We start from the raw sequence: 20983 nt of genomic DNA on the forward strand, positions 1-20983 counted from the left end.
AATTAATATTGTAAGTCTAAGCAACTACCTAATTTTAGAAAGTTTCATCAAGACATGAGCTCAGAACCCAACTAAGGGCATATTGTTGATGTTTGTTGATAGTACATGTACTCATTGGTTTTATTTTCAGAGGATGACATCAAACAACTCATGGCATACATAAGGGAGAAGTTTCAAGACATGACCTTCCCTCCAAAGTTGCACATGCTGGAGGAACATGTTGTGGACTTCATTAGAAGATGGCACTTCCCACTAGGTTTTTTTGGCGAGCAGGGAGGAGAATCAATTCACCATGAATTCGTTCAACTTGCCTCCACATTCTGCAGAGTAAAACCAGACACAGCTCGCTTAAAGCAAATGATGCAGGAGCATTTTGTAATCGTACATCCACAAAACAGACAAGTTATTCCTGTGATGCAGGCCAGAAACCTAAAAAGGAAACAGCCACAGCAAGAATAAATGAACAAAATGCATAAAAAATGGCTCATAGCATTTTATTTTTTGGGGGCACTTAAGCACACAAAAATTAGTTATATTGCATACACATGTAAGCTTATATTTTTTATGGAAACAGTGTATAAGCTTAATTCAAGTGTGAAAATTCAAATAAGTAAAATTAACCGTTGATAAAGCTGTTTAAAATTGTCCTACCTATACCATAAGCGTAAATCGCAACACACAATTCAACTAAAAGAAATTTATTGGATGTAAAGTGATAAATTGTAAGTTTTTGATGGAATAAATACATTTCATTGCCTTCAAAGCGAATAAAGTTTCCCAAATTTCACTTAAAAGAACTTGCCTATCTCCTTCACTTGGGGAAGGAATTTAAAGATGGCGTCGAAACACGCGAAAAAGCCCTAACTTTGATCCTTAATCACACGGAAAAAAGAATTACTCATAAAAAACTTACCACGCAGTTGAGTTCTTCCAGTATCACTCTTCGTAAATTTGTGTGCCATCTGTTGCAGAAAACTCAGAGCAGTTCACATTTTCAAATCTTTTAAGGCGACCAAATTACTGCGTGAAGGACGGCAAAATTGCGGGTCAGATTTTCCAGGCGAAAAATTCGAGAATTCCATCGATTTTCATCGGGTTTTTTGCGTTGCGTAGCTTCTTCAGTCCTTTCCGCCATGTTTTTTACTGTCATGGGCGGCAAAGGCTGCTTCGTTCTTCATTTTCATTGGTTCTAAAACAATAGCCATTCTCCCCTTTGAACCGTAAACAATGGCGAAGCCGTTTGTTGCTACGGGAGATGAGCCTGTTGGTGGTCGCCGCTGTACAAACAATCCGCGGCCGCAAAAAAACTAAATTTCCCTTCCAAAAGCGACGTGTGCTGTTTCAGATATCCCATTATTCCATGCGAGCCTACTCGAGCGTGACAAACGTGACGCCTGATGCATTTTATTTTGCATTACAAAATACCGGTATCCAGGCCGGTATCTGTGTGAATAAGCTTTTGTACTGAAACCTTCCTTTCAAATCAGTCAAATACGTGGCTGATATATTTTTCCATGTCACGTGTTTTAAGATTCTAAAGCCGCTTGAAAGGAAACAGCTAGAGAAACGAGCGCTGGCTGAAACTTGGCAATGCTGAGGCGCGAATAGAAGTCCTTTCGAGAACACTGACAATATACCAAAAGACACCGAGTTTATACGTGTGTAATGTTCGTCTTCAAAATCACTTAAAACGAAGAAAACCTACTACTGTAGCACTGACAGAAAACGCTCTGATTTATTATGGGTTCACGGGAAGAGAAGACGAACATCTTGGTGAATTCATCAGCTGGTGATGTCCGGTATGGCTCTCTAGGCCCCATTCATCAAGAGAATTTCAAAGTTTACAAGCGTCGATGGTATATTCTTCTAATCTATTCCATCTGTTCTGCTGTAAATGCGGTGAAATGGAACACTTGGAGCCCGATTCAAGGCACCTCACAAGTCGTGTTTGGCTGGAGCGATACAACTATCACTCTGTTAGTCGCCTGGGGACCGATTGTTTTTATAGTGGTCTTTTTACCGATGTCTTGGTTGATGGATGTCAAAGGTAGGGAAATTATAATTTAACAACAATGTTAAACTGCTTCTTTATAACGAGGAATTAGAAGATAAAATGTAAGGATCCGTTAGCCGGTCAATGTTTTGGACTTAGTTTCTGATTGCGTGACAGATCGCATGTGAGTCAGACAGTGCAAGTCACGAAAATTTCACGCTTGATTTCCTTGCAGTCAAAAGTATTTTTCTTCAACGTAGTAAATAGTGGAAAAACTGATTTGTCTTTTCTGCTGTGTTACTACCTTCCAAGAAAGATGTCTTGTCCATTCTCATGATGTAGCGTCTTAGTGTTTCGAATGTTGCATACGCAAGCCAGTAAAAGGCATAATGAGTAACTCTTTAGGGCTACATTGTAGAAGGGGTTAAAAAAACATTGTAGTTAGTAGGGGTGTCCAAAGGTAAATTCGACACTTTGCGAGACAGCGAGACTGATATCTTTTCTGCAAGCCCAAGACTTTCTCAGCCTTCCAAAAGAAATCAAGACACCAAGAAGATGTCCCAGAAAAACTTGAGACAATGAGACCCCTGAAATTTGTCAAAAATTCTGCAAAACTTGCATGTTTGGAAAAATGATTCACCACTGCTTTGTATTGTATAAAATATCATCTAGCAAATAATTTTCACTTGTAATAATTGGTCTTAACCTGTATGCCACACAGTCAAAGTTGAAAATATCCATTATTATTATTCAACAGATGCGCGCCCTGCCCATATAAAAAATGTTAACGATATCTGTCATCCGTACATAACAGATATCCTGCGATATTCGTAGGTTGCGAAGATTCGTCCAAAATCTTGTAAAGCGCTGCATAATTACAGTTTTTTTTTATATGCAAAATGTGTTTCGTTGACAATTTGTTGAGTAATAAAACAATTATCCTGCTCAATCTTGCGGAATATCGTCTGATTTTAGCCGACGAGGCCGTAGGCCGAGTCGGCTAAGTATCAGGCGATATTCCGCGCGATTTTCCAGGATAATTGTTAAATATCCTCAAAGTGAAAATTATCCCCCAAGCTTTCAAAACTTGTTATATTTTACACAATTTTTTTTTAATGCCGACAGTATTACTCAGTCATCGTTTAACACCTTGAAAAAGCTCTCTTAAAAAGAGCTACCATGTGTAAAAACATTGAAGGAGCAGAACAGACTCTATTTGGCACAAAAATGTACTTATTGAATGAATGAATGGAATACTTTATTATAGTGTCAAGCTGTATTTAGCTTTAAAAAACTAATTGGGGACACTATTTACATTAACTAATCTACTAAGCTACAAAAAGTTAAAAATATTTACACTTAAATTCTAAGAAAAAAAGAACCGTATTACATAGATGAATGCTCAGCAACACCATATTATGTTATCATAGTATTCACATTTGTTATTTTCTTGCAGGCTTGAGAGTATGCACCCTCCTTCTGGCAATTGTTGATTTTGTAGCAGCAGGACTTCAGGCTATTCCACTGTCTAACCTGCAAATACAAACTTGGTTGATTCACCTGGGGGTGATTTTCAATAGTATAGGTGGCCCTTTTGCCATGGCGTTAGGCCCCCTTATCTCTGCGGCATGGTTCCCACCTCACCAGCGTACAACGTCAACTGCACTTGCATCACTTTCTCCCTATTTTGGCACAGGGTTGGCGTTTATCATAAGTCCTCTGTTAGTTCCAGATGTGGGTAATCACAGTAGTACCATCGGTAAAAGTATCGACTATATCAAAATTCGTAACAATATGAGCCACTATCAGTTAATGTATCTCAAGGAGAAAATCATGCATCTGATGTACATTGAGTTGGGAGCAGCAGCACTAATTTTACTGGTGATTTTTGTGTATTTTCCCTCTAAACCCAAATTGCCACCAAGTGTGACTGCAACAGTTGATCGCCTGGATTTTAAATATGGTTTCAAACGTCTCATGCACAACAAACAGATGTGGTTGTTGCTCTTTATTAATGGAGTTACACTTGGTGTCTATACTGGTTTGGTGTCTATTCTAGACTTAAACCTGTCTCAGTTTGGTATCGGAGAAAAAACTGCCGGCTGGCTTGGATTTGGTGCTACAATGGCTGGAATAGTAGCAGGAATTTCTCTGTCCATGTGAGTTCTATCTTGCATTTAATTTAATTTTTTTTGTGTCTTCAGGTCGAATAACTGATTGTAATCTCAATGTTTGTTGCAAAGAAACTTAACCAGACTATAATGACAGGAAGGGACATAATATACAAAAAAATGATTTTCTATGCTACCCTTTAGGAATGTTTAAAATACAGTACCATAATATAAGCTAGCCTGAAGGGCTTTCTCAATTAATGGTCCAATAAAAAATGTCAACCCTTTTAATGACAGTGCCCTTCACACTGATGGATTTTCCTGTTTAGATTTTCTGTAATTAATATCATCATCGTTATCATCGTCATCGTCGCCCAGATTATCATCATTATTAGACCTAGGCTATCAGACAAGACTTTCATTAACATGATGCTTGCAGGGCTGTAGGCAGGATTTTGCATTAGTGGATGCATCTAGGGGTTCCCGGGGTATTCTCCCCCAGGAAATTTTGAAAATTCAAGTTGTCAAAGTCCACATTTCCTGCATTCTGAGAGTAATTTTAACCTCCACTCCCCGATTCAGAGGACCATTTTGGCCCATGGAGGGGGGGTTGGCTGCACCCATCGCACCCCCTGCCTACGGCCATGGCTTTTGTTTTCAACCAAGATGGCACTCTAGAGCGAACTCAATTTTGTCTCTTGGGGCATGTGTTTGTTCAGGCTACCACATATCAGTAATTAGGGGCCCAGGATCAGGGGGTTATTTTTGTCTCTTCATATATAGACTGAACAACGTTTAGATCCTTTTGCATTTGTTTACCAACTTTTGCAATGCCTTACAGTTGGAGGATAAGCTGCGTATCAAACATCTTTTAAAATAGTTATTTTTTTCAATCTATCTAACTATATATATATATTAATTACTGGCTGACGTTTTCTCTACAGACTAGCAGACCGTGTATCCAGACACATGAAGGCGATCCAGTTTGTCCTTCTTGTGTGTGCCGCCGTGTGCTTTGCATTGTTCGCTTTCATGTGCGCAAGAATCATCCCATACAGCAAAGCTATCCTCTTCCTAATCTTCATCCTTGGAGGATTCTTCACAAACGCAACCGTTCCGTTATTTTTTGAGATGGCAGTTGAGACAGCTTATCCTGTCGCAGAAGGAATCACATCTGGAGTCTTAACAGTGTCTTGCAATGTCCTGTTGTTAGTGTTTTACATATTTCCATTGCTGCCTAATTTTGGGTTAAAGTGGATCAACTGGTGTACATTTGCAACCTTTGCTGCTTGCGTTCCGTTGCTGGCGTTATGGCGAGAGAGATATTATCGCTCAGAAGTAGATGCTTATGGTAAAACGGACCGAGTTACATCAAACAGTACATCACAGTGAAGATTTCCTTATCTCCAGGCCACGCCCTTCGGTATCACCGGTGGTCTTGCGCGCCTCTAGTACTGTGCGACCAAGATGCAAACTTTCTTGAAAGAGTGATCTTGAGATGGCCAGGGCTCGAGACTAACGGTAGCCAACTAGCCAAAGGCTACTAAAATTTAGGTTTTGGCTATCTGTACCAGGTTTAGCATTCTTACTAGCCATTTGGCTAGTGAAAATTTTGGAAAAGCCAACTGTTCTTGATAGAAATCAATATACCTGACTAGTGAAAAATTACTTTTGGCTAGTAACGTCTGACATGTCACTAGCCAGTAAACCAGTGAGTTAAAAAGTTAGTCTCAAGCCCTGGATGGAGGTGCGATCTTTTTGGTGGGTCGCCCGGAAGGTTTTAACGTTGCAAGACGACCCATTCTTTCGGTCTGCAATCCACAGTTGAGACAGCAATGAGGTCAGATGCAATGACTGCGCGTTTACTGGAGAAAGTAAGCGCTCTTGGAGCTCACGCGGAGCCGAGCACGATCCCGGCCGCGCTTGTAATGGAGAGTCTGCAAAAAAACAACACGCGGAATCAACCGAGCATGACATCCACCCAAGAAATGCCACGATCCTTGAACGAGGAATCTCAAGTTACACCAAGAGACTGTTCCTAGAGTCGTGGCACTCTACGGTGGATTCCAACGCGGTTAACGAAAGGAAACCCCTTCCGCGCGCTTACACTCCATTGTTAAGGAATTAAAGATTGGATGGCGTATTCAAACATGACTAGCGCGCGCTAATATTATAACGAACTCATTTTCAATACTCTGATGAAGGTGGACAGAGGCCACCGAAAATTTAGTGTTTAATAATCTCAGATCGGATGAATCATTCTACTGAAATTACGTCTACCGATCGCCACAGACAAAGTGTTGATATATGATATGTTATCTACTAAAGTGTCACGACGAGAAAGGGCTGGAAAATCAATGTACAATTATTCTTTTTAACTTATTTTATTTTTATTTTTTAATATATATTTCACTTGTTTCTCGAAGAAACTAGCTTGTCTTAGCTATATTAAATTTGAGGATAAATAAAGTTTAATGTATGTATGTTCATTGTGGGAGGCGCGGTGGCCTAATGGTTAGCGCGCTCGACTCCGAGTCGAACGGCCCGGGTTCGAGGCCTGGCCGGGGCGCTGCGTTGTGTTCTTGGGCAAGACACTTTACTCTCACAGTGCCTCTCTCCACCCAGGTGTATAAATGGGTACCGGCGAATTTACTGCTGGGGGGTAACCCTGCGATGGACTAGCATCCCATCCAGGGGGGAGTCCAAGTCGCTTAATGCTACGGAAACCGGGATAAGCTCCGGCTGTATGGGCCTCATGGCTCGGAAACAGACTTTACCTTACCTTACCTTACCTTATGTTCATGTCAGGTAATTACACACAACGGTTTTGTTTGAACTGAAATATGAAAAAAGTTTATTGAAGATTAGCATCTAAATGGTCGATTCACACTTAACTGAAACGTTTAACTGACATTTGAGGGCAACAATTGAATAAGTTTTTGAGCTGCCTCTGAACACAGATCTGCTTAAACAATGTTTTATCTTTAGTTAATAGTTTGTGCTACACACTTCTGCGCTTATTCATATCGCGTTTGTAGCACTTTTTATTTTTATTGCACTTGCGAAATGTCCTGGATAGATTTTGCAAGTAACATACAGATGTAGATGTTCCTTGAAAAAGTGAGGGGGTTAAGTGTTGTTCCATGTCATGCGCTTTTCTCTGCTGCTCTGGTATAAAAAGAAAGAAAGCAAAGATCGTTCCCCTTTCACTCCTCCGACACCCTTGTACTTGAATCCCCTCTTCCCACCGGTACAGCTGGCGACTGAGGCTATTGTGGTGCACGAACTTCATCTTATCACGACAAAAGAGGGGGGTGAATAGGGGTACGCAAATCCGCCGATCCGCAGTATTTTTTGGCCAAATCCGTCAAGGATTTCATCCACTGATTTAAAGATCCTTAAGGAGGTAGGAATGGTCGTCGGAATATTTGAATTTAGCCTCTTAAAGAAGACAAACCTGGGCATAGCTCAAGCTTTTAGACCCCTTTAGAAAAGTGCTCAAAAACGGATAGGCAAAAAAGAGGTAATTACAGCGACTAAAAATAAAATGACGAAACAAATGTTCCGTTATTAAAGTAACCCGGCGACACAGTATGACGAGATTTTTTATTTCTTGGCATGCAACCCTTAAAAGATACCTTGAGAGGTAAAAACATTGATATTTCCGCAAGATTTTCGCACAGCCCCATACATTAATTATGCTTTTAATCTTCTGAATGACTCGTTCTTTTCATGATTGCTGTTTGTGTATATTGATGGTATGAAATAGTTGCATACATAATTAATGTATGCGGCTGTGCGTAAATCTTTCCGGTATTTCGTCCAAATTAAGTCATACAGCGAGCATCAGCGCCAATTTTCACATACTTAGCAGTTCCTTGCATTGCCTCCTTTCCTCAGGGATTCAAAGTTTTTACCACAAGGGGAGGTCCGAGAGGTGAACTGTGCACCGCTGGCCTGTGAACTCATATTCTGAGTTAAACTGCTATTGTGGTATATTTTAGGATTATAAATTTTAAGGTGATTCCACTGAAATAGAAGGAGTATAAAAAAATTTCTGAAACTTGTTCCAGTTACAATTATGTCATGACTGATTAAAAAAATGAAATAAAAAATGGGGGTCACCGCTCTAGATTTTGTGTAAAATGGATGGGCATTATAGTAAATATACGACCCGCAAGGTATATATTAGGAACCCCAGTAATCCGAATGGGGAACTATTGTTTCTAGAAAAAAATCATTATTGCATTAAAGTATTAGTCTAGCTCAACAAAATAGACTTTGATCTTATATTAAAAACTATTCTTATTGTACACGAATTAAGATAATGAAAGAAATTAAAGATTTTGCTTCATGCGCATGCCAACGGCACTACCTAAAAACGTGTTTTTTACAGCATTTAAGTTAAAATATCTCAATGTAGAGTTTTAAACTTTTCTTTAAATATATATTGTAGACAACCGTATGACATTTAAATTAAAAAATGGGGGTCACCGTGCTTGCTTAATAGAAAACGACCATTTATTTCCCTACCGACCTTAGCCTGAAGAGAATCTCGCAGTGTTCTGTGTGCGCGCGCTAAACGACGCGAAAATTAAACCAGAAGCCTGCCGGGGCCGCGGGCATGAAAAACAAAATGGCGGAGGATCGTGGCGGAACGACATTCCTCGACGCACTGACAAATGAATTCCGTGCGGTCAATCGCGCGCGATTTCAAAGCAAGCTAACTCAAGGAACTCTATCGACACGAAAAGAGCGACTTGGAGCAAGACTAGCCGGGGCCCTGCCTAGCCTGCGTGACTCGTGCATACCGTGGCGGCGAGGCGGGGGTGGGGTGGGGCCTGAGATCGAGGTGTGTGCTTATATGAAGTACAAACCGGGGTGAAGAAAATAATGTCCTCACAAGAGGAGAAGACGAGTTTATTGATCAATCCATCGGATTGTGATCTGCGATATGATTCCCTAGCTCCTATTCATCGTGAGAATTTCAAAGTCCATAAATTGTTGTGGTGAAGATGTCATACATGTACAGTACTGTTATAGTTGTTATGGAAGTATATGTGTCTGTGACTACTTCCTGGTTTCAGATATCCCATTATTCCACGCGAGCGTACTGGAGTTAATTAGTAGTTGCACGTGACGAACGTAACGCCTGATGCATTTTATTTTGATACCGGTATCTGTGTGAATAAGCTTTTAAGATTCTGAAGCCGCCTGAAAGGAATCAGCTAGAGAAACGGACGAAACGAATAGCTGCAACTTTGTGCTGAGGCGGATGCGTTCTGCTGTCGAGAATACTGAAAATATTCCAAAAGACACCGATTGTGTGAAAATCCAGACGATCTATTATGGGTTCACGAGAAGAGAAGACAAACATCTTGGTGAATTCATCAGCTGGTGATGTCCGGTATGGCTCTCTAGGCCCCATTCATCAAGAGAATTTCAAAGTTTACAAGCGTCGATGGTATATTCTTCTAATGTATTCCATCTGTTCTGCTGTAAATGCGGTGAAATGGAACGCTTGGAGCCCGATTCAAGGCACCTCACAAGTTGTGTTTGGCTGGAGCAATACAACTATCACTCTGTTAGTTGCCTGGGGTCCGATTGTTTATTTGGTCGTCTTTTTGCCGGTGTCCTGGTTGATGGATGCCAAAGGTGAGAAAGCTCATGACAACAGTTAGTACACAGCACATCCCCTCCCAAACAAAAATTTGGGGGGCTCAGTGCAGCCCCCCGTCCCAGTGACGTTTTTTGGTGCCGAAGATATCCCGAGGGCAGCATAAAATTGGTTTGTCAAGATATTCTGTCTCGTGAGTGAGTTGAATCATCTTCGAAACCACCTTGGAAGTCTTCGGGAAACTTCGTTTGTCTTCGGAAAAGTTCGAATAATGATCGGAAACGTTCGTATGGCCTTCGAACAACAATCGGATAATCTTCGAAAATCTTCGGTCTAGAAACTGCTCAGAAAACAAAATGTTGCTCCAAATATGAAAACCTGCCAAGAATTTTTGGGATAGTCTTAATCCCCCACGTTCCAAAACGCGCCGCTGCCTCTGACACAGATTCCAAAGACAATATTTTGGATGATTTCTTTTGTCAAATTAATACTCCTAGAATGTAAAGATGATTTCCAGTCCGTACTGCGCAGACTCAGGGTTTGTTTTCATTTTTGTTTTGAATTCGTTGAAATGTTACACTTCGGTGATAGCGTACATGAAGTTTTTTAGTTCGCCATTACGGATCGTTTCGTTCAAGAATTCACGATGAGCTAAAACGTCCGTTTGAAATACCGTCGAGCTTCTTTTACTCGTTATTATTGTTTTGCAAGGATATCTGGCGTTAATAATGAAAAAAAAGGTAAGTTTTGTCCCGCATTAAACATTCTTCTTAAGACGGATTCCGCTGAAAGTTCGAGCAATGAGTGCGAAAATTAAGTACCAAAAATCTACCCATTGCACGGCAACATTTTGTATACTATTCAAAAGATCTCATCGAAATTCATTTGTCTTAGTGACCCCGCAATTAAATTCTAAAGCATTCTCGAGAAAATTAAAGTCAAACTTCGAAAAAATGTATTAAACGCGCGCCATTTTGTTTTGAACTGGTGCAAGACGTCCGTTTTAACTGAAATAAAGACAACTTCAAATCCATTTTTCTCTCGCGGGGTCAGCTTGAGTGCTAAATTTTTGGCAGGTTTTTGTTAGCTGTACTAAAACTGTTGCCATGCTAAGAGGTATTTTTGGTAACTTTATTTTTGCCTGTATTGCTCGAAAATTGTGCAGAAACCATCTTAAACATTCTTCTGTTTGTGGGACTCACAAACATTGCAGGTGGAGATTGCGCAGTACGGACTGGAAATCATATTTAATTAGTGAATCAAAGGACAATTGTATATTAAGATTGTATCTTGACTTTTCTTTTTATCGTTACTTTCATAAGTATAATGTATTTCTTGTGGAAGATAGAATGCCCCATGGCCAGTGGTTACGAAACTAATCTGAGGGAGGGGGTGGCCCCCGGGGAGGCTGGGCCTGATGGACTGGTAATGTTACGTTACCTACTGTACCTGGGGGAGCTCCCCTAGGGGTTACCCATAGGGGCATGTTACATATACGGGCATGTAACATATATGGGCGATTCCATCTATATATATTTGGTCACGCACATTTTCACACTACTACAAGCCATAATACGTGACAGTACAGGGCTCGAGACTAACAGTAGCCAACTAGCCAAAGACTACTAAAAGTTAGGTTTTGGCTACCAGGTTTAGCATTCCTACTAGCCACTTTGGCTAGTGAAAAACGTGGAATAGTCAACAGTTCTTCAAAGAAATCAATTTTTCTGACTAGTGAAAAATTACTTTTGGCTGGTAAAATCTGACATGTCACTAGCCAATAAACCAGTGAGTTAAAAAGTTAGTCTTGAACCCTGCAGTACTTGTGATCGGGGAATATGCACTCTGAAACAGCTCTTGTCAACTTGCTTTTTTTTCTCCCATCATTTTCTTTTTATCCCTCATACACCATCACCAAGTTTGAACAAGATTGAAAAGAACTTATTTCGTACCATAAAACAGTACACATGCAAAACAGTACAAATCATAAAACAGTACAAATCACATTCTGACTAAGTTTTAAACAGTGGAAAACGTAACAACTACAGATTTAGCAGGCAGGATATTACTAAAATCCTGGGAATAAGCAATGTTTAATTTTAGTGCTTGCGGATTTAAATCATTGATTAAGTTTTTTATTTTCTTGTAGGCGTGAGAGCAGCGACCCTCCTTATGGCAACTCTCAATTTCATAGGAGCAGGACTTCAGGCTATCCCACTGTCTAATCTACAAACACAAACTTGGTTGATTCACCTGGGAGCAATCCTCAATGGTATATGTGGCCCTGTTCCAATTGCATTAGGCCCCCTCATCTCTGCAACATGGTTCCCAACTCACCAGCACACAACATCAACCGCACTTGCATCACTATCTACCTGTGTGGGCATGGGTTTGTCATTTATCATAAGTCCTCTGTTAGTTCCAGATGTGGGTAATCACAGTAGTACCATTGGCAAAAGTATCGATTATATCAAAATTCGTAACAATATGAGCCACAGTCAGTTAATGTATCTCAAAGAGAAAATCATGCATCTGATGTACATTGAGTTGGGAGTAGCAGCACTAATTTTACTGGTGATTTTTGTGTATTTTCCCTCTAAACCCAAATTGCCACCAAGTGTTACTGCAGCAGTTGATCGCCTGGATTTTAAATATGGCTTTAAATGTCTTGTGCACAACAAACAGATGTGGTTGTTGCTCTTCATTAATGGGGTTATAGTTGGTGTCTATACTGGCTTGGGGACCATTCTAGATTTAAACCTGTCTCAGTTTGGTATCGGAGAAAAAACTGCCGGCTGGCTTGGATTTGGAGCTTCAATGGCTGGAATAGTAGCAGGAATTTCTCTGTCCATGTGAGTTTATTTTTTACTCACTTTATTTTGTTATAATAATTGTTCTTAAGTCCAATACCGTAAGAGCTCTAGTGAGCCTTTCTTGGTTGGAGGGGGGGTATTTCTTTTTAAAGACCTTTTGACTTGGGGGGGGGGGGGCCTTAATAGAAGGGGCCAATCATGTCAGCCGTGATATATATAGTATAAATAAAGTGGAATATTTAATGTTTTATAGTAGTGCTGTTTGGTAACACATTTTCACCAAACAGCAACAATAATAAGTGTACTAAATTTTTTGAGTGACTACCTTGTTCAATTTCCTTGTTCAATTAATTGTCATGATTTATCATCTAAGTAATTCAAGTGATTCTGTCAAGTACCCTTGTCATTCTTTACTTAAATCTACACTTCTCAAGTGTGGAAGTGTAGAATACTCTGGCAAACTAGGGACTATAACAACCTTTTCCTCAGTCATTCTACTCTTGTCATTCTTTACTTAGTTCTACACTTCTCAAGTGTGGAAGTGTAGAATACTCTAACAAACTAGGGCTGCCGTTTTTTTTCTACAGACTAGCAGACCACATATCCAGACACATGAAGGCAATCCAGTTTGTCCTCCTTGTGAGTGCCACTGTGTGCTTTGCATTGTTCGCTTTCATGTGCGCAGGCATCATCCCATACTGCAAAGCTGTCCTCTTCTTAACCTATATCCTTGGAGGATTCTTCGCAAATGGAACTATTCCGTTATTTTTTGAAATGGCAGTTGAGACTGCTTACCCTGTCGCAGAAGGAATCACATCTGGATTCTTAATGATGTCTGCAAACTTTCTGTTGTTAGTGTTTTACATATTTCCGTTGCTGCCCAAGTTTGGGTTAAAGTGGATCAACTGATGTACATTTGCAACCTTCGCTGCTTGCGTTCCGTTACTGGCATTATGGCGTGAGAGATATTATCGCTCAGAAGTAGATGATCAAGGCAAAACGGACCAAGTTACATCAAACAGTATCTCACAATGAATATTTCTTCCTTCAAAGCCACGCCCTTCAGCATCATGGTGGTATTGCGTGTTTGTAGTACTGTGGGACCAAGATGCAAACTTTCAAGAGAGATCTTGAGATGATTGTGCGATTTTTTTGGTGGGTCGCCCTGGAAGGTTTCGACGATGCAAGACGTCCCGTCTGCAATCCACTGCAAAATTATAGCTGGGACACTTATTGTATCCACAAACGATACACAATTTTGTACTTTGTACTATTATATTTATTGGCAGCAGTAAAACGTTTTTAACAATTAAGTTACGTCACTGTTAAGGAAGCGTTGTTTCTTAAACTAGCTTCTTTGGCGTACAAACTGGGAAACATTTGCCACGGTAGTCAAATTTTTCTGAACGAATTTAGTATTTTTTTGGTAACAAATTTGCTTCCGCCATAAATGTTGTACGTGCGCGCAAACCCGACGGGGATCATTTAGAGAAATAATGACAATAAGGTTTTTAAACAATATTTCCTCCTTTGCGAGTACGTTTATGGCGAGATTCTGGAATTTACAATTTAAAAAAAATGAATTTCAATACCTCTATTTAAAACAATGTATAATACTTAAAACCTTTTTTCGATACTTTTGAGATAGAATTTTATTAAATTAGTGAATTTACAATCCAAAAAAGAGAAAGATGAATTCCAATACCTCTATTTAAAACAATGTATAATACTTAAAACCTTTTTTCGATACTTTGAGATAGAATTTTATTAAAATATAGTGAATTTACAATCCAAAAAAGAGAAAGATGAATTCCAATACCTCTATTTAAAACAATGTATAATACTTAAAACCTTTTTTCGATACTTTGAGATAGAATTTTATTAAAATATAGTGAATTTACAATCCAAAAAAGAGAAAGATGAATTCCAATACCTCTATTTAAAACAATGTATAATAATTAAATTTTTTTTTCGATACTTTGAGATAGAATTTTATTAAAAAAGTGAATTTACAATTCAAAAAAGAGAAAGATGTATTTCAATACCTCAATTTTAAACAATGTATAATACTTAAAACCTTTTTTGGTACTTTGAGACAGAACTTTATTAAAATACTGTTATAGAAAGCAGCAATAATGAATTGTAAAGAAACCTTATGTATCGATATGTTATCTGTCATCCACAAAAGTATCCCGAAAAGAAAGAGCTGGAGACTAAATTGTAGGTCAACGATTGAATAAACTGTTAAAAGCTGCACTAGTTGACTTAAGCCCGGTTCTCACATAATCACCCAGATCGTTTCTATCTATCGCCTCTGGCTGTCACTTCAAAATGTTTCTTGCAATCGGGGCGATTATATGAGAACAATACTCAGACGATCGCTAACGTCTGCGGCTATTGGGGCGATCACGATCGCTTGGATCGTCCGTGTTCTATCCTTCTAGCTTCTCTTTCACTTCTTGGCCGTAAACATGCAATAACTGAGAAGATAGAATGCCACGAATTTTGCTCTTTCATCGAAGTCTACCATTGTTTTGGATATAGGGCTTAAATTATTGTATTTCGTAGGTCTTTGTTTATACCAGGCGATCGGGACGATCACATGAGACCCCCCTGATCGCTTCCAATCGCTTCTATCGCGATGCGATAGAAACGATCGGGGCGATCATACAAGAACCAGGCTTTAATGGACGTGGAAACGTAGCTGATAAAACTGTAGTTAAAACTCGAAGGGTGCTTCAAGTCGGCAGTGCACGCCCACATACTTCTTAAACATTGCTTTATTTCTAGCTCATTTGCACTACACACTTCTACACACTTTTGTAACAAGTTTTATTGCATTTGCGAACTCTCCTATAAATGATTTTGCAAGTTACATGTACAAATGAAGATACGATGCTCATGAAAACGTGAGGGCGTTAAGTGTTTCGCGTCATGCGGCGCTTTTCTCTGCTGCCCTGGTAAAAAGAAAGAAACTGAAAGATCGTTACACTTTCACTCCTCCAAACACCCCTGTACTTGCATTTGAATTCCCTCATCCCACTGGTAAGGCTGGTGTTCGAGGCTATGGCCGGTAAATGAACTTTATCTTATCAAAAAAATGTTTTTCAAATCTTGTGTGAATACTTTGAAACTGTCTTTTAACCCTATGACTCCCAAGAATGGCAAATTTAGGTGTAAACTACAAAAATGTAAACACAAATTTTAGTTTTCGTTTTAAAGGTCGGTCAGACGGTCACAAGGATTTCCTCCACTTACTTCACTAAAAATGTTAAGAGGCAGCAATGGTCGTCGGAATATTTGAATCAGTCTAACCCCTAGCGCACCTCGAGCTTTAAGCCTCCAAAAGAAAACCGGTAAAAAACAGCCGGATAGGCAAATATGAAGTATGACGACTTTAAAATAAAATGAGTTAAATGTATGACGATATATAGATGTTCCGTTAGTGAAGTTCTCATGATGAAGAAAGAAGATTTCATGCCTGATCCACTAGACAACCGACACAGTATGACGGTTCTTTTAATTCTTGCCATACAATCCTTAAAATTTAACTTGCTGGGTTAGGGCCTGTTTACAAGCAGGTAGGGTAACCCTAGTGCTAGGGTTACCCTAGCAGGAGGGTTACCCTAGCGCTCCCACATTTCTCCTTTTTTTATCGACGTGTTTACAAGGCTGCTAGGGTTACCTTAGCACTAGAGTAACCCTAGCTGAGCGCTAGGGTTACCCTAGCGCCTTGTAAACGCTCTGCTAGGGATAACTCGCCTACCTGGGACAACTTTATTTTGGCTCCAAGAAGCTAAATATGTTTACAAATACCGACAAAAACAGCGAATTGTGACAAAGAAACATCGTGTTCATTCACAATTTGTCGTATTTTTGCACTGGAACGAAATTTTTATTTTAGAATAACAGCTTCTCACGACAAAATTTTACAAGGTTAACTGAAGCGTAACCGGTGTAAGTTGACCCGGGTAGTAGGGTTACCCTACCTGCGAATTTTTGCTTGTAAACCCGGGCTATATATCTTCTAACCCTCTTGCTAGGGTAACCCTAGCACTAGGGTTACCCTACCTGCTTGTAAACAGGCCCTTAGTCATCCAACAAGCATCCCCGCGCCCCGCCCCTTTCCAGGTTTACAAAGCAGTCCTCGCCCGGGTCTCAGAGAGTCTTCAGAGCGGTTTGTCACCACATACGACGAGGCTGGGGTGGGGTGGGGCTTTTTTCTTTGCCCGCAGGCGCGGGCCTGAATTGTTGTGTGTTGGTGTGTGCTTATATGAAGTACAAACCGGGTGAAGAAAATAATGTGCTCACAAGAGGAGCTCGAGAAGACGAGTTTATTGACCAATCCATCAGATTGTGATGTGCGATATGATTCTTTAGCTCCTATTCATCGTGAGAATTTCAAAGTTTACAAGCGCAGATGGTATATTCTTCTAATCTATTCCATCTGTTCTGCTGTGAATGCGGTGAAATGGAACACTTGGAGCCCGATTCAAGGCACCTCACAAGTCTTGTTTGGCTGGAGCGATACAACTATCACTTTGTTAGTTGCCTGGGGTGCCATTGTTTATATGGTCGTCTTTTTGCCGGTGTCTTGGTTGATGGATGTCAAAGGTAAGAAAGAGCTTCTGTTATGAAGAGTCCGGAATCCATCCGGGCCAAAATTCTCAGCTACTGCTAATCCGTGATATCCACTGTATGCTCAAAACCCTGAAATATTATCTGAATGTTGGAGAACGATTTGAAGCTCTCCCAGGATAGGAATTTTGACATCTAAAATGGTCTGCTGGGTTAGAAATTTAAAAGGAGATATGTGAAATTTGACGTTCACTAGGTGCCCAGGGGTGGGGAATTCAACTCTGGAATTCAAAAAATATCAAATTTCCCTGGGGTTGCCCCCCCCCCCATCCTGGGGCAAACCATTGATAGGTGCATTATTATTCCACTATAACATGTTCACCATTATACTATATTTACATATATAATTTGTAGGTCAAAGGAAAGCACAAATTATGAACAGGTAATACCCTGCGAAACGGGCAAAAATGCAGACAGAAAATGGAGCAACAAAAAGGCCAGACTAAATTTTCCAAACGTTGACTTTTTTGTGTCCTTTAGGCGTAAAATAACAGTAGAATAAAAATCCCTTACTTGATGGTTTAATTATGGGTTAGAGACTGTCGTGAGTGTTTTGTTGACAAATACACGCACGCGCTGGCCACACAATGAACGAGGAATTTTCAATACTGCACTCGGCTACGCCTCGTGCAGTATTGAAAATTTCAAGTTCATTGTGAGGCCAGCAAGTGCGTGTATTTGTCAACAAAACACGAACGGACAGACTCTAACCCTTTTAATATACAATCTGAGCACACTCAAAGCGATCATCATGACTTAACGAACTTCAAACAATAAGCTTAATGTTTAAAAATAAGAAGTGTAGTAGTACATAATTACACGGGATTACATCAATAATATAAAAATCACAAATAAGCTGTACAGAAATAAAGCTTAAAATGGTTCATAAAATCGTTCATCAGCTGTGGTCGTTCATAAATACTGTCAGCGAGAAGCTTGTTCAAAGCGAGTCGATGGCTTTCACAATCAAACAACTACAAGCAAGTCAATCGCACACAAAAATGTATTTATTGAGCTGCAGTTTACCTTTGAACATGAAAGCGCGTCAAGTTGTTATCCTCTTCGATTTTGTTTGGTACTGGATCGTTGATTATTTGAGGAATATCTTTTTCTTCCACTTTAGCAAGCCTTGAAGCTGAAGACATATTCAATAATGCACAATTTTTGTGCATTATTGTCAATACTGCACTGTCGGAGTTTGCTGACGACAGGTAAAGCAAAATCATGTGATCTATTTTAACCAATTGCGCGCGTGGATTTTGGACAGTGAACGAAGATTGTATATTAACATATAATATATGTACAGACGTTTTACTTATTGCTCATATTTTTCCCCACCCCTATGGGGCTCGGAAAAATATTACATAACTCGCAAAATATATGTGCCATATTAAATGTTAAACCATTGAATGAGGTTTCTTTATTTTCCTGTAGGCGTGAGAGCATCGACCCTCCTTATGGCAACTGTCAATTTCATAGGAGCAGGACTTCAGGCTATCCCGCTGTCTAATCTGCAAACACAAACCTGGTTAATTCACCTGGGAGCAATCTTTAATAGTGTAGGTGGCCCTGTTGAAATGGCATTAGGTCCCCTCATCTCTGCCACGTGGTTCCCACCTCACCAGCGAACAACATCAACTGCACTTGCGTCACTATCTGCTTATGTTGGCATGGGATTGTCATTTATCATTGGTCCTCTGTTAGTTCCAGATGTGGGTAATCACAGTAGTACTATCGGTGAAAGTATCGACTATATCAAAATTCGTAACAATATGAGCCACAGTCAGTTAATGTATCTCAAGGAGAAAATCATGCATTTGATGTACATTGAGTTGGGAGCAGCAGCACTAATTTTACTGGTGGTAATTGTGTATTTTCCCTCTAAACCTAAATTGCCACCAAGTGTGACTGCAACAGTTGATCGCCTAGATTTTAAATATGGTTTTAAACGTCTTATTTGCAATAAACAAATGTGGTTGTTGCTCTTCATTAATGGGGTTATAGTTGGTGTCTATACTTGCTTGGTGTCTATTCTAGACTTAAACCTGTCTCAGTTTGGTATCGGAGAAAAAACTGCCGGCTGGCTTGGATTTGGTGCTTCAATGGCTGGAATAGTAGCAGGAATTTCTTTGTCCGTGTGAGTTTTATTTTGCATTTACTTTATTTTTTGCATTGTTGTTTTCAAGTCAATGCTGTAAAAGAGGGCTTTTTAGAGACAGGGGTCTTGTTTCAAATCACATATCAGTTGGGATACATATATAAAAAAATAATTTTATAAAGCAGACCTTTTTGTTTGCTTGTTCAGAAATTGTCATGATATACCATCTGAATAAATTAAATCTATTAGTAACTGATTTATGCTGTGCCAGGATGCAAAACCAACCCGGTCATTTAGACTTTAGCCTGTTCCACTCGCTCTCGGTAGTTGGGGGAGTCCCCTTTCATTTTTTCCTTGCTTGTGTGCATTTTTCACTCACCCCCAACTACTGAGATCCTGGAACAGGCTATTTTGACTCTCATTTTCCAAAGTTTGCAATGCCAAGTGCAGTTTGATGGAAGGCGCCATTGGTCTGCACATCAAATGCTTTGAATATTGCAGTTTTTTTCTATATTTTTATCGATTATTTTCTGGCTGCCGTTTTCTCCACAGACTAGCAGACCGTATATCCAGACATATGAAGGTGATCCAGTTTGTCCTTCTTGTGGGTGCCACTGTGTGCTTTGCATTATTCGCTTTCATGTGTGCAAGAATCATCCCATACAGCAAAGCTGTTCTGTTCTTAACCTTTATTCTTGGAGGATTCTTCACAAATGGAACACTGCCATTATTTTTTGAGATGGCAGTTGAGACTGCTTACCCCGTCGCAGAAGGAATCACATCTGTTTTTTTAATGATGTCTTGCAACTTTCTGTTGTTAGTGTTTTACATATTTTCATTGCTGCCTAAGTTTGGGTTGAAGTGGATCAACTGGTGTACATTTGCAACCTTCGCTGCTTGCGTTCCGTTACTGGCGTTATGGCGAGAGAGATATTATCGATCAGAAGTGGATGATCAAGGAGAAACGGACCATGTTACATCAAACAGTATCTCACAGTGAAATCCATTCTCCTTGGGCCTCACCCGCTGTTCATGATGTTGCCCCTGCTTACAACAACAAATTATCTTTATATTATTTCTTTACTTTAAGTATTTACAATTGGACTGGTGATACCTGGATTACTTTACAGCACTTTAATACACCTTATTCCAAAATGACGGAAAATACATCATTCTTTTGTCTTCATGTTAATTGGCCTCATGGCCTCGATTGCATCTGCAGAATTCAAAAGAACCTTTGGCTTAAAATGAGGCCATAAGGGCCAATTAACATGAAGACATTTAAGAATAAATAAATGTATTTCCCACCATTTTAGAATTATAAGGTGTATATTTCTCAGCTTTTCAGGGTTCAATTAGGTTTGGGCAATGGAATTATGTTTGACAGTGACAAAACGTTTAATCAATAATAGAATTTACACCTCACTAAAAAATGCAGTAAATGTCTCTATTTAAAATAATTATGTTTAAATTTGTATAATAATGTTTATATTTCTAACTTGTCTTAATCAAGGTTTTAATATATATTTTTATAAAGTAATATCTTGAAAGACACGACAGACAACGGTTTTATGTGAACAAATAGGAATAAAGTTAATTGAAGATTGTTGACTGAAATGTTTAACTGATAATTGAGGGAAACATCTGTTACAGCAAGGTGCCCAAAAGTGTGACCACTTTTAATTTATCCACATTCTTTCGTGCAGATTTAAT

At 39.5% G+C, this 20983-nt stretch overlaps 3 protein-coding genes across 4 annotated transcripts; all 3 read left to right on the forward strand.

The window, feature by feature from the left end:
* Positions 1 to 1340: 1340 nt before the first annotated feature.
* LOC144628078 (solute carrier family 49 member 4 homolog) lies at positions 1341 to 5922 on the forward strand. The gene is made up of 3 exons (XM_078486135.1): positions 1341 to 2047; positions 3450 to 4152; positions 5049 to 5922. Exons 1-3 carry the CDS (start codon positions 1741 to 1743, stop codon positions 5494 to 5496), a joined length of 1458 nt encoding a protein of 485 aa, XP_078342261.1. The 5' UTR covers positions 1341 to 1740; the 3' UTR covers positions 5497 to 5922.
* A 3297-nt stretch (positions 5923 to 9219) lies between these two features.
* On the forward strand, positions 9220 to 14906 carry LOC144628132 (solute carrier family 49 member 4-like). Its single transcript, XM_078486191.1, has 3 exons — positions 9220 to 9759; positions 11871 to 12573; positions 13122 to 14906. The coding sequence occupies exons 1-3, from the start codon at positions 9453 to 9455 to the stop codon at positions 13441 to 13443; spliced, it is 1332 nt and encodes a 443-aa protein (XP_078342317.1). The 5' UTR covers positions 9220 to 9452; the 3' UTR covers positions 13444 to 14906.
* Positions 14907 to 16499: 1593 nt separating this feature from the next.
* On the forward strand, positions 16500 to 20875 carry LOC144628043 (solute carrier family 49 member 4 homolog). 2 transcript variants are annotated; one of them, XM_078486097.1, is made up of 3 exons: positions 16500 to 17148; positions 18607 to 19309; positions 19823 to 20869. In XM_078486097.1, exons 1-3 carry the CDS (start codon positions 16836 to 16838, stop codon positions 20268 to 20270), a joined length of 1464 nt encoding a protein of 487 aa, XP_078342223.1. In that variant the 5' UTR covers positions 16500 to 16835; the 3' UTR covers positions 20271 to 20869. The 2 variants fall into 2 exon arrangements, with proteins under 2 accessions (XP_078342223.1, XP_078342231.1); XM_078486105.1 differs by lacking the exon at positions 16500 to 17148 and adding an exon at positions 17937 to 18383 and having other exon boundaries at positions 19823 to 20875.
* Positions 20876 to 20983: the final 108 nt, after the last annotated feature.

Source organism: Oculina patagonica, chromosome 1 (assembly GCF_052425735.1).
Source record: "Oculina patagonica isolate OP01 chromosome 1, crgOcupat, whole genome shotgun sequence".
Classification (NCBI taxonomy): Eukaryota; Metazoa; Cnidaria; class Anthozoa; order Scleractinia; family Oculinidae; genus Oculina; species Oculina patagonica.

What these genes read in the sequence shown, in the direction of transcription:
- LOC144628078 (XM_078486135.1), top strand. Translation starts at nt 1,741, where the DNA reads ATGGGTTCACGGGAAGAGAAGACGAACATCTTGGTGAATTCATCAGCT. An exon ending in TTGGTTGATGGATGTCAAAG is followed by an intron (nt 2,048 to 3,449) that starts GTAGGGAAATTA and finishes ATTTTCTTGCAG; the next exon opens with GCTTGAGAGTATGCACCCTC. An exon ending in GCAGGAATTTCTCTGTCCAT is followed by an intron (nt 4,153 to 5,048) that starts GTGAGTTCTATC and finishes TTTTCTCTACAG; the next exon opens with ACTAGCAGACCGTGTATCCA.
- LOC144628132 (XM_078486191.1), top strand. Translation starts at nt 9,453, where the DNA reads ATGGGTTCACGAGAAGAGAAGACAAACATCTTGGTGAATTCATCAGCT. An exon ending in CTGGTTGATGGATGCCAAAG is followed by an intron (nt 9,760 to 11,870) that starts GTGAGAAAGCTC and finishes ATTTTCTTGTAG; the next exon opens with GCGTGAGAGCAGCGACCCTC. An exon ending in GCAGGAATTTCTCTGTCCAT is followed by an intron (nt 12,574 to 13,121) that starts GTGAGTTTATTT and finishes TTTTTTCTACAG; the next exon opens with ACTAGCAGACCACATATCCA.
- LOC144628043 (XM_078486097.1), top strand. Translation starts at nt 16,836, where the DNA reads ATGTGCTCACAAGAGGAGCTCGAGAAGACGAGTTTATTGACCAATCCA. An exon ending in TTGGTTGATGGATGTCAAAG is followed by an intron (nt 17,149 to 18,606) that starts GTAAGAAAGAGC and finishes ATTTTCCTGTAG; the next exon opens with GCGTGAGAGCATCGACCCTC. An exon ending in GCAGGAATTTCTTTGTCCGT is followed by an intron (nt 19,310 to 19,822) that starts GTGAGTTTTATT and finishes TTTTCTCCACAG; the next exon opens with ACTAGCAGACCGTATATCCA.